Source organism: Benincasa hispida, chromosome 4 (genome assembly GCF_027475165.1).
Source record: "Benincasa hispida cultivar pf3 chromosome 4, pf3_genome.v1.1, whole genome shotgun sequence".
NCBI lineage: Eukaryota > Viridiplantae > Streptophyta > Magnoliopsida > Cucurbitales > Cucurbitaceae > Benincasa > Benincasa hispida.
The window spans coordinates 45090935-45104399 of NC_143481.1; the positions used below are offsets into that span (position 1 = coordinate 45090935).

General features: G+C 34.3%; 1 protein-coding gene across 1 annotated transcript; it reads right to left on the bottom strand.

Annotated features, from left to right (window-relative positions):
- Nucleotides 1-1605: 1605 nt before the first annotated feature.
- Nucleotides 1606-12341, bottom strand: GTA2 (global transcription factor group A2). The gene is made up of 22 exons (XM_039029561.2): nucleotides 11833-12341; nucleotides 9252-9490; nucleotides 8980-9126; nucleotides 8632-8790; nucleotides 8468-8551; nucleotides 8052-8122; nucleotides 7596-7953; nucleotides 7327-7482; nucleotides 7122-7219; nucleotides 6990-7038; nucleotides 6760-6912; nucleotides 6500-6643; nucleotides 6305-6398; nucleotides 6032-6193; nucleotides 5823-5871; nucleotides 5648-5742; nucleotides 5484-5562; nucleotides 3968-4022; nucleotides 3757-3874; nucleotides 3526-3669; nucleotides 2748-2848; nucleotides 1606-1945 (listed from the first exon to the last, which is right to left on the bottom strand). The coding sequence occupies exons 1-22, from the start codon at nucleotides 12152-12154 to the stop codon at nucleotides 1700-1702; spliced, it is 3123 nt and encodes a 1040-aa protein (XP_038885489.1). The 5' UTR covers nucleotides 12155-12341; the 3' UTR covers nucleotides 1606-1699.
- Nucleotides 12342-13465: the final 1124 nt, after the last annotated feature.

The window sequence follows — 13465 nt, forward strand, 5'->3', positions numbered from 1 at the left end:
TTAAACAATATTGTACATTTGTACTTCTTGTTTTAATCTATAATAATAGTTTTTTTAAAAAAATTAAAAACATTTTTTTGATGACTTAGAATCAATTAGTTTATGTCAACTTCTTTTTTATATATAGGGCTTATAATTGACATTGAATAATTAGTTAATTAACTCTTCAATTAACAAAACTATAGAAAAAAATATTTAAATTAAATACCAATATCTTTTTAATAAAAATTGATAATATAAATGTGTAATATAAAAATAATAATAATTGATAATAAATATATTAAATTGGAGGATGAATGGATAAATTTAGTTAAATTTTAATGACTTAAAATTGATTTATAGCTTAATATAATAAAAATAAATTAACAAACAAAAATAATTTTATTGAACTTAATTTTTATTAGTTTTATACATCTTAATGGTATAAAAAAAGTATAACACATTCTTATTTTTGTTTTCCAAACATTTTATTTCCAGACATATATAAAATCTTAATCCAAACAACTCCTAAGAGCCTTGAAATGAAATAAAGATGGTAGAGAAAAAGAGAGGGAAAGTGAAGGCTTAATTGAAATTAGATATTAACTACATCAGTTAATTTTATTAAACTGGTGTTGACAAACCCTCCCCAAACACAGAATTCAGCCTCTTGCTTCTGAATTAAATAAGAACCTATTGATACTAATTTCACTTCCAAATTTCTTCATTTGTTATATACTTTTCACCATTAGTTTAAAAAATAAAGTCAAATTTTTAAAACTAAAAAAAAGAAACACTCAAAAAATTGTTTTCGTTTTAAAATTTTGATTAAGAATTCAATTGTTGAACTTAAAAAAGATGTAAATAATTATAAGAAACGTAGATGAAATAGACTTAATTTTCAAAAAAAAAACCAAAATCCAAATAGTTACCAAACAAGCCCTAATTTATTCGATTCTAACCTTCATACCCCGAAATGTATGATTGTTCTTTTCCCAAACTACTCTGTAATTTTTGCCGTTCTAATTTTCTTACTAACATAAAACTTAATTATCTACTTTCGAATCCATTCCAAATATGATTTACGCAACTTAAAAGTTAAAATCACCAATATTTCAGTCCAGGATACTTTTTAACAAATCATTATTTAGTCCATCAAAATTAATTTTTACCAAAATTTGTTAAATAATAATAATAATTTTCGTACAAGGACATCATATGAATATTTTTCATAGTTTATAAAGAGAATGTTAGAGAGACGATAATAAACTAACTCTATGGACTAATTTTAAGAGTTATTGAAAATACAATACCCAAAATTGGATATTTTGAAGTAGAATATAGGACCACATTACTATAACGCTAAAATAAATAATCACGAGTTCATCATGCTAAGACTTTAGACAAAATAGTAAATAGCCAAAAACAAGTTGTATGCAGAGTTGAAAATCGAAAGCACAAAAACGCTAAACGTAACAAGCGTAAATTGTTCTCAAAGTAAAAAATTAAACATGATGGAGTTCGCATTTTGCAAGAATTTAAAGGTAAAAACCTTGCAGGGATTAAGAGGAAGCAAGAGGAGAAACATGGAAACTAAAAAGGGAGAGATTATGTTGCACATGAACATGAACTGAAATTCATTTATAATTGAAAAAAAAAAAAAAACTTACACTAGACTATGTAGTATACAAATATGATTCTCATTTATTAGGAATAAAAATTACGGTTGAGCAAGTTTAGCAAGAATAACTAAATCCAAAATCTTAACATCAAGAGTGTCGTCTACCTTCACAATTCCATCAGTGCCGTCTACACCGATCAACTTGCCAGTGGCACCACGGAGTGCACCGCCCATTATCTTGATCTTGTCTGACTTCCTAGGAACAATCACTTCTACTTCGCTAGAAGGGGCTGTTACCGTTTCACCATTTCCACTTGATCCAAGCCCTATCCTACACGATCCATCCTGAGGCAAAAACCCAAAACCCCAAAATCAAACATCACCTTTTTATGACACACTCAAAACCAACTAGTAAAAGAATAAGGAGAGATAGATAGGAATGAACCCCCACCGTCCCTTAAGACATTACCGATGTAATTGAGTTGGGGTTAAAGTCCCTATATTTTACTACTCTTGGGCAGAGGTTTTAGTTTAGTACTCTGTTTTTATTTTCTGCTTTCTCTGTTCTTTGAGTAACTCTGTTTTCACAGCAGGTTGTTTTTCAAGTTTTAAGTTTTTTTTGGTTGTTTTTAGTTAATCTTTTAAAATCTCTCAAAAGGCTGGTTTGTACCCTTTAAATAGAGGTTCTTAGGTTGAAGTATTAGTTCTAGGAGTAATAAAGAGTTCTTCAAGAATTCTCCAAGATTGTTTCAATAAATTAGTTCTGCACTATTTAATCACCCGGAGGGTTTCCAAATATTTTTATTTACCTCATCAAAACAACTTAACTTCTAACAATAACCAACATTAGCATGCCACTCCACTAATAACCAGGCATAAAGGAAGAAACTCTTCTGCTTTCATCTTTTCTTTTTTTTTTTTTTTTTTCCCCCTTACAAGACTCTACTGTTCTCCATCAAGTAGTTAGTTCTTTGTGGAATGTCCCTTCAATTTCTCCGTGATTATGGTTCCATTTTTGTGATGTGTTCTTTAAGTGATGCTTACTGAAACTTAGATTATTTAACGGTAAACTATATAACGCTGATACTCCACTATGTAATTAAAAATAAACAAATAAATAGTGGGCAAAGCTTTAGTAAACACGTACCGGAAGCACCTCACGGATTACTCCCATGATGGGATCATCTCCTGACCTCCGGTAATTGACCAATATGTCTGGCATGTACCACGGTCCTTCGGTATCACCACCTGCCATTTCAATTTATTTTTCAAGATCGTTAATAAAGCAAAAAAAATAAATAAAAAAATAAAAAAATAAAAAAATAAAAAATATTGGAGGTGTCATGGAACGAAATTCCTGTTTCCACGGACATGACCCCATTGCAAAAGATTGAACCACCGAGTTTGATATACAGTACTTATGAAATAAAATTTATTCCAAATCTCTCTAGAAGAAACTCAAATCTTTCTTTTGAGGGTTAAATGTGCCCTAATACAATTTGTTTTTTAAAAATAACTAGAAATTGGAGCTTCGCTCCCCTATACCTGCACCCATGCCCACTCAAGGTCGTGCTTCAGAACAGTTTTATCAAAAGAAAAGAAAATTGTATCGATGCAAGCCCACCCTGAAGCTCCACCCAATTTTCACTCGCATTAAATTATAGTGGCGCCCTTTTTATATATATGCAAATGCGGAAAAGTGAGTTATAATCAAATTCAGGTGTTATCCATTGATTATTTTGTAAACATACTTCCCTCCAGATGTTAAAGAAAGATATAAATTAATGACAAATATAATTATATAAATAATAAACTATTGCTAATTCTATTTGTACCAGAAATTCTATGAACATTTTTGTGAAGAACATCTGATTTAAAATAAATCTGGGGAAAATTATATCATGCTGAAAGAAGTAAATACAAACCTATAACAGGAGACATCATATCCAGACCACCTGTGCCTGGTGTCATTGGTTGCCCGCCAGGAGTGCCAGGAAGATAGGAGGCTGAATTTGGTGTCATGGGCTGTCCACCAGGAGTTGAAGGCAAGTATGGGCTCGGAGCATTTGCTGAACACGAAGACAAGTAATATTAGGATATGATTATGTTTATTATAAGGAAAAGTTGAAAACTTAAAAAAAATACAATGCACCAACCATATGCTGAACCACTATCACGGGGGGTACCAGCATCACTGTAGCTGCCACCAGGAGTGTTTGCCCAACCAGAACCAGGAGTTGGAGCTTCGTATGTTCGTGAAGGAGGGCTTCCTGGCTGAAGAGACAACAGTAGAACATAAATTACTGAATTTATGGTCAATAAGCCAGAATAGTAGTGGCATTTGGCAAGTCCTTATAAAGATCTAACCTGATACTGTGGACTTGCTCCCCAAGTTGCAGGGTTCCCGTCCTCCCAGTTGTCCCTAGTTTAGCAAAATCAGAGTTCACAACATCAATCATCAAAGACAATAGCCCAAAAAAACTTCAAAAAGAGAAGTTCAACGGATAAGCTGGTGCTTAAAGCATATGATGCAAAACACGAAATACAGCATAGTAGAGATCAAGAAGCCATATGGTTCTCATATATGAGATAGATTTATCCCACAGCCAAAGGTGTTCTCCACATTGATTTAGTTCCTAGAGCAGCAATATACAACACAATCAACATCACATTTGCCTCCAGGGCGGTCCAGGTACAGGACTTCACTATTGCACTACTACCACTCACACCATATATGTCACTGTCAGAAGGCAACTGATGGTGAATGTGTACCAAATATGACAGCCTGCCTTCTGAAAGATGACAAACCACATCTTGTCCAACTTCTCATTATTCTAGCTTCCCTAACCCAAAGTTCAACAACGAGACTTAAGGAGCCAAAAAGATAAATATTATAGTAAAATTCCATACATCTTAATTTCACTACTTCAATGATATTTTTTTTTATAAGAAACATTTCACTGAATAAATAAAATAATGGGGAGACCCCAAAGCACCTATACGGGGGCGTTTGGAGCAAAGATTATGCTAAGACTATAATAACTACCTCTTACTATAGTACATACTATTTTGTAATCCTCAATTAGCTACAGTCTAACACTTTCAAAATCCCAATTTTCTACCATATATACTATTTTACATTCATCGATTTTTTATTATTGGCTAGTGTTTACTATTTCCTCCTCAAACTAAAATAGTTTACACCTCAAACACATACTATAATAACCCAAACTAAAATAACCTGAACCCCAAACACAAACTATTGTAATCCAACTATAATAACCTAGGACTATAATAACAACTCCTTGCCCCAAATGCCCCCTAAGTGATTACAAAAGAGTTTCCAATTGGAAACTAAATAAGAAAGACTGAAGTGCTTAAAAGGGTTCCTTCTTCATACTTCTGGTCTTAGAGATTTGTTCAGGCCTCTGATCTGAGCTCATACCTAAGAAATACTATCAAAATACACACAAATGCAGAATACAACAGAATCAGTCAAAAGTATATTTTTCCCCCCAAAAGAAAACGGCCAAGAGAAGAATTATGGAGAAAGAACGAAGTAACAAATATACATTCAAGAAACTGTCTCTTAATCTTGCAAGACTGGCAAAAAAACAAAGTAAAAATTATAAATCTTCATAAGCTATCTGCTATAGCATCAATATTTTCAAGCTTATTCATAATGCTATACAGGAGCAGTTCGATGCATCCTTGAATTTAAATTTTCCTCGGTTTTAACTGTAAGATAATATCAGAAAAGTAAGCTATAGACAATATTTAAAATAAAAATAATTTATTGAGCCTCTACAACACATACATTCTACAATGTTATCCATGTTAACTTAATTAATTTCTGAAGTACACTAATCCAAATGAAATTTACCTTGACGGACTCATGGGTGCATAGGGATTCCATGCTCGATCTCGCATGGGTGTTCTCATGCCATCATGAATTGGTGTTGCTATAAAAAGAGATAGTAAAACATGAATAACCCTCAAAGTATTATTAGAATAAAAACAGAAAAACAACATGAAAAGAGAACTAACTTCCAATATCTCTCATCGGGGTCATGTATGGATGCAGGGGAGTTCGAGAAGGATGCATGGGAGTTTCACTTCCCATACCATATCTAGATGCATCACTGGTACAAAGCAAACATTAGAACTTTGAAATAACAAACAAACAAAACCAGATTAATTATGTATGATATATTATATTTACCGATGGGGGGTTGAAACGGCCACATTATCTGAGATGAAATTGCGGTCAACTGCAAATAAAACAAGCATTATAGAGTTAACGCCACATATTTAACTTCCATCTGAGACTTACTTGACATTTCCCAGATATCCTTAAAAAAAATGTATGCAAGTAATGCCATATATATCAAACATAGACTTGAGTATCTCTCAAAATCTTTTAAAACATGCCTGTGACAACTTTCATTTGAGATTCAAGCTCCACACGAACCAGTTGGCCTTTTATTTCAACGACACGCCCACGGTAACCCTTGTAAGGTCCCTGTCGAACTTTTACGGTTGATCCAACCAACCCATCATGATGCCCTCTCCCACCTCTATGTCTTCCTCCATCTGAACCACAAGTGAACAACTTAATAAAAAATCAGAGAATAAACCTTTTATCAGATAAAAATCACAAAACAATCATAAGACAACATGGATATGAAACAGTCCACCACATACTATCGTTGGGGGGGCCTCCTCGGGGAAATCTCTTAGGTGACTGAGGAAAACGAGGTGGGGTCGCAAGGCCAGCAAACCTAGAGTATGAATTACCCTGCAACATGAAAAATGCAGCAGAAACTAAATGTTAAGATACAACTGTCAACAAAAAAAGGTGCTGTATAAATCAGGTATTTGATAAAAACAAGAACTTACATTTCTATTTCCATTAGTTCGAGATCCACCCACAACAACACAAGACTGTGATTTAACACATATAAAGCCTGCATGTTCCAAGTGATGGCGATCATAAATAAACAGGATTCCTCTGTATATGTGCTCCACCGGACCTTGTTTTCCCTATAGTAGGAGCAAAAAAGATATTTAAAATTTAAAAATAAATAAATAATAAAAGGGGGGAGGGAAAAAAAGTTGACATCCAGAAGGAAATAGACAACATGAAACAGAGCTCTAACCTTACAAGGACCTTCAAGAATCCTCACTACATCCTTGGAGGAAATTGTGTTATTGAACCGATCTTGAACGCTAATTTTCTTGTCGATCTTACTTTTTATTTCCCTCAACTTCACAATATCAACCTCAGGCCTATCAGGAGTACCTTTAAGAATCTAGAGCAGAATCATACTCATGAGCTTCCTGACTATAAAATGACAAAAATGGCATGCATGATTCAGAGCATATTCACCTGAAAAGCCTCAGTTTCTACTCGAATAATTACGCCAAAGCTCATATTACTGCAAAAGTTATTGACAATCTATGAATCCAACCCTTGTATTTAAAAATTCAGAATAAAGAACAATGTTAGAAAACTACTTACTCCAGTAACACAAGATCATGAAGTTCATAATCCCCAATTCTTGTCACACCAGTTGTTACCTCGGAGCTCTCAACAACATCATCAGCAAATACCCGAATCTGAAGATGATATAGATTTAGGACATTTCAGCACACTATAAGTAAGATATCATTTAGAAATGCAAGACCTATGATTTTATAATAGTTCCACGAAAATATAAACTCACATGTTCCTTGGTTGTATCAGATAGTATAATAAGCACATGCTGATCCACCTTCACAACCATACCAGTAGCCCCCTCCTGAGTGCCCGATACAACTTTTACATGATTCCCAGGCTCAAAGTACTTGCAAAGCTCTCTTTCATTCACAGCAAGAGTTTTCTAAAAAAAAAAAAAAAGGATCATACGAGATATAAGCTTACCCTTTGAATAAGATGATGAGAAGGTTCGGCCAGTCAAATAAGAAAGAAGCATGTGAGTTGGGTAGTTCTTACGGGAAGGCCCTTCATTTCTGGTCTGATGTGGACATTCTCCTCCTCTACTTTCTCCACCCATCCTTTCAAATTCTTGAGATCCCCCTTAACAACAATGACAGCATCACCCTTCATAAAGTGCCCTTTCTTTCGGTTAGCAAACAAGGTAGACAAACTAGCAATATCCCCATCTCCATTTTCTCCAGGCTTTCGAAATTTTTCAAGTTCATCAAAAGTCGGCTTTATGTTTTGGGCACTTATTGACTTCATGGACACTGTTTTATACAAGAAACCATCCTTGAAAAACATGCCACCAATATTCTCAAAGTATTCTCCAGTAATAGGATCACGTCTGCGCTCTACACGGATATGCAACTCTCTGAATATGAAGAAGGGTGAGTTACTATGGACTTTAAACAAGAATTCACATCAAATATATGGAGGCCAGGTTACATTCAGAGAAACAATGTGGACTACCTAGCTTCATCAATATTCATAAAACGAGGTGGAGGAACAAATGCCTTCTTCTTAGCAACTTCTCTCCCTTCCTGAAAGACAGATACTCAGTATCAAAAACAATATTCACTCTCACTCATAGATAGATGCCAATGATCCAAGAGAAGGAACTAATAGTATACACGCATACATAAATATATACACACATATTTACATATATATAGTAAAAGACATGAAAACATGAAGAAAATGCTACCTACAAAATATATTTCCAAATTGATATATTAAGGATTGCAAGCAGATGAAAACTAGAAAAATAAAGCTAGAAAAACTTCCCAATATAAGTCTCTAACAACATTTGATGATCGAGAGTTCAATACTATAATGATGAAATACCAACAATTTTATTAAAAAAAAAGTTTCCTTCAAAACATTACCAATTTATTTGCAAGAGCCTGTAGGTCTATCCGTGGAATCAGTTTCACAGTAACCCTCTGTCGCACATTATCAACATCCACCACCTGAAGAAAAGAGAGCTCAACACGTCAAAGAGACATAGAGTGAGTGAAATATCTTAACTCATTGAAAGTACCACAATTACCTTGGCAAGATCCCCCTTATATGTCCCAATCTTCATCCTAACCCATGTATCTCTAGAAAGATCAATTGCTTTGCTTTCAACAGAGAGAACATCAGTCATCTCTTTAATTGGAACAAGCGTTATTTTTTGAGCATATATGTTGCGTAGACCTTTACAAGCCTAAAACAATAGCAAAAGCAAGTTTAAAGAGTTAATTGCCTGGTTATAGGATTGAACTCAATCATTACTAGAAGTATGAAAAAAAGGTGTACTAACCAAAACAATTTTAAATTGTTGATCACTGCCTAAATAATTTTGTTCAGTCTCTTCAATAATATAACATTCGAAGAAAAAAAAAACATAATATACCTCTCTAACATGGGCTTCTTTGTCAGCCTCAATATATATAAAGTTCTTCAAATGGTCAAGAGCAACCGCAGATCTTATTTGCATTTCAGGCCCTCTATCGATGCATTTTTGCATTAGACAAACAGCAGCCTCCCGTTCACGGCCAATCTAATAAAAAAAGAGTTGTGTATCATTAATCAAGTACAACCGTTCTCTAAGACGAGTACACCAAAAAAGGAAAAATCTTAAGAAGAAACTACAAAAAATGAAAGTTTTAAGTATTAAAATCCTACCGCGCATTTAACCATCCACAATTTTGGATCCCTTACAGAAGGTAAAAGGGCTTGCTGCTCCACTTCTGTCGTCTCCTCGTCATATTCCATATGATTTGACCTTGCATATCTCGCTTGAATCCTTCTTTCAAGTGCTTCAACATCCTCTTGTTCATCCTCCCGTGGTAGCAACGGGCGGCGATGCATCCTTCTATTATCATCGTCATCGGGTATATCAGCTACATTATCAACTATGAAATCTGCATGATAAAGAAATTATTGATTTGGAGAGACACGTACATAAGCAGAAGCTAGTGTAGAAAGAAACTAGTGAGATGAATAATGAATTTAAAAGGGAACAAGACACATAAGATTACCCAGAGAACCAGTGACAAGAATACACTACAGCACTAAAATAACCTCCTGTTTTCCAGTCCATCGTTCACCATTATCAATTACTACTTTGTTAAAGAGAAAAAAAGGATGGCCCCAAGAAACAAAACTATTCAATGCCATAAGGGCAACAACTAGCTGCCAAAATTTTTCTTTGCTTTGTGCTATTTTAGAAAAATATAAAATCAAATTGATACAAGGGGCAGGTGAAAATTTGTGATAACTAATACAAGGAAGTTTAGAGGGGGGAAAATTTAATGTCTCCTTATAGGCGTCGGTTGACAAGCTACTTGGTAACTTTGATCTTGGTTTGATTTTGTTGGGTTGGAAAGGATAGTTCTTCAAATTGAGAAGAAGATGAGAGAATGGAGTGTGGAGCTAGAAATTGGCAACTTGGGGAGCAAAATTGAAGCTCGTTCAGTTAAACGACACAAGTGATTCTTTGAAGAACCTCAAAAATTGTGCCATAAAGAGGTTGCTAGCATTATGGGAAAGGTGACAATGGTAGCACTGCAAATTAGAGGCAATGTGGCGATGTAAGAAATTCTTCATGGAACATCTAAAAAAGTTGCCCATATATAAAATCTTGAGGTCATTGGTGTTGGTATTGATTGGAGAACTCCTTTTTGGAATGATACTGGTGCAGGTAGAAACGTTGCCCAAATACTAATACCATTTCTTCATGCAATCTATTCTTTAATTGATCCATTTCTTCACATATGCTCTGCTCTTTCATATTCCTTCACACAGATTTGCACAAAACTCCATGGCCAGAGGCCCAGAACCGAACAGCACTAATGCCAAATTGATAGGTGCTGAAACAAGACCACATGAACTTACAAGATAAACCAAGTCCCTATCTTGAGATCGCTCAAGCCCTAAACCAACTGAATCAATTCCTAGTTACTCTCTTCCTCTCCCACGATATATATTACCAAAGTACCCAAACTACTACTCTAACTAACTACTAATATACCCTTCATATTCCAATAATACCATTCCTATTAGTAGTTAGCTTTTGGCTCTCCAATTCACTAATACTATTATTAGTGGTACTGTTTTGCAATAGCTGAACACATAAAGATTCAGTCTTAATACTTGGAAGAATACTTTGCTTGTTGATCACTGGAGGTTGAGAAGTCCAAAAAAGGGGAATGCATTTTCGTGAATTCAATGACTGGATGGCATTAACACGGCAAAAATAAGATGGCAACCATACTTCTAAGGACAACTTGTCGTGTTCTTTATACGAAGGTAGATCAGGACAAAATAATCAGTTTGTGCCTTTATTTCATGCTTCTAGAGAAGATGTAGGGAACATATCTTTATAACTTTTGGTTGCTCATGAATGTTGGATAAATGCTCCAAGGACCTGAACAGCATATAACAATTACTCTGCAGCGTGTAGCTCTAGAGCAATGCTAAGCTTTTATGGATTAATGCCACTAAAGCAATCATTTGAAGGAAAGTCCATATAGGAGGCAGAAGGATGGGCGGTGCTAAATTTCAAATCTCCCATTGGTTTTCCTTGTCCAGCACATTTCATAGCTCCTGCCTTCGTGAAATCAGTTTACAGTATGGGTGTGTTTTTTGTAAACTCACACAGAGTTTCAGTTTGTGTTCTCTTATAGTGGGCTAAAGATTTTACGAAAGATAAATTGTTTTTCCATGCACCTAAAGAAAGTAAGAGTTTTATGATATAACTAATCATTTTTCAAATGACAATTAAGAGTTTGTTTCTTGTTAGAAATAAATTTAAAAAAAAAAAAAAAAAATGACTTGCAGATATTTCACTTTCAAGTTTCACCAAATTTCAGAAAAGCACAAAAAAAAAAAAAAAAGAAAAAAAAAGTCAGAACCATTGTATATTGATTCCATTCAAATAACCAAACCTCGAGGCATAACTTATGTGTCCGAACTAACACCGCCTACTAGAAAATCTCTGAGATTCGCAATTCAAACTCCTAACTAGCCATCCTAATTCTCCATTCAATTGGATTGACTGAATGTGCATATGAGGAAATACCCCACTCCGAAGAAAAAAAATCATAGATTAATAACCATTTTTAACCAAGAACTGAATACATACTAAGGAAAACCCAAAGAAAAACCCTAAGTGCATTCTAATCTATCGACAATCCATTTGATATCAAAATTGAACTAATTGAACCTATAAAGAAACACAAAAAGACAATTATGCGAAACATACCGTCCTCTCCTTCATCCTCATCTTCATCATCATCGCTATCGACCTCAGCCTCAATATCCAAAAACTGAGAACCGCTAGGCCTCTTGGCACGCCGCCTCCGACCACCGCCACCAAAATCCTCCTCCTCCTCATCCTCTTCTTCTTCCTCTTCGTCCTCATCTTCCTCCGCAACGTCGTCTATGAAATCTGATCTCCGACGCTTCCTACTCGAACGATCTTCCTCCTCCTCCTCCTCCTCGTCGAGAGGCTGTTCCATCTCCTCCTCATACTCTTCTTCATCGGCGTCAATGTCGTCGTCATCGTCGTCCCTGCGACGAGGCATCCCTGAATTCGAAATTCGCAAAGCTCAACTATGCCCTAAGCCAAGATACTGGAAGAACCGAAATTCGGAAGCTGAACTATGCCCTAGGCCGAGTTACTCGAACGAGAGCGAAAAGGTGTGAACTTGGGAAAATAGTTGGCGGGTCTATTAACGTTTCGTTTTTAAGCCCACTTTCTGCAACATTTCTATTTTCTATCTGTTTTATGCCTTTATACTAAATTAAAATCTTCAATGTCTTTACTTTTACTTGTCATAGTAAAATCAATTGAAATTCAAGAAATACGATTTTTTTTTTAGAAAGGTAGTAAAGTAAATAACAAAATTTATCAACATTAGTGGTCTTTTGTATTCTTTTTTTCTTCTGTTTTTATTTACTTGTTTATGAATAGTTACATGATGGTCGTTAGATTATCACTACTACTTTAGTGAGATGTTGGCAAAAAATAATTGTTTTGAGTTAATTTTAAATGAAATCGGGTGAAAATGATTACCAACTATTAATTAATAATTCAAATTGATATACTTAATTAAATTTATAGAAATTATTAGTTAGAGTTTTTAATCGTGGTTTAAATTACTTTCTTTTTAGTTATCTCTACTATATTAAAAGGGGAATAGTGGAGAATTTTTACATTTCATATTACCCTTCAATTTTAAAGAAATGTCTACTATATCTCACGGTTAGTTACCACTTACTTTTGATTCTATTTACTCTCACTCTTTGATTGTTACGAATGTGTTTAGTAACTCTCTCACCCTGATTAATATTGGTAATCCTTTGATATCTACAAAGTACGTAGTTCTTGACTTTTCCTTCAAACGGTGAAGTATCAAATCATAAAAATGGTAAATGATGAAACATCAAATTTGTGACAATGGCCTTGCTTTTGTCTTCAACCGACCATGTTAAATTGTTTACACACTTCCCGATAGTCTTTTTTTCTCTCGTGATTTAAAATTGAATCATTTATGATTTTTTATTTCATTGTTTCTGTGTAGATACCAATTTTTTAAATTTATTCCCTTATTATTGTTATTGTATATTTCCTATGAGCATTGCACCATATATTCTTCTCACCCTCAATTCCAAATCCATCCTCATAAATATTTTAGTTCAATAGATTTACTTTATCGATTTTTTTATTAGTTTAAATTTTTAAATTTTGTTTAATTGATTTGTTTGATTTAGTTGCTCGAATTTCGGTTGGTCATTTTATTTACGTACATAGAAACAAATTTTCAAGAAAGATTAAATTTAAAAATCATTGATGTATTTACTTACATGTTAGAAAACTCTAGAAAGTTTATGTC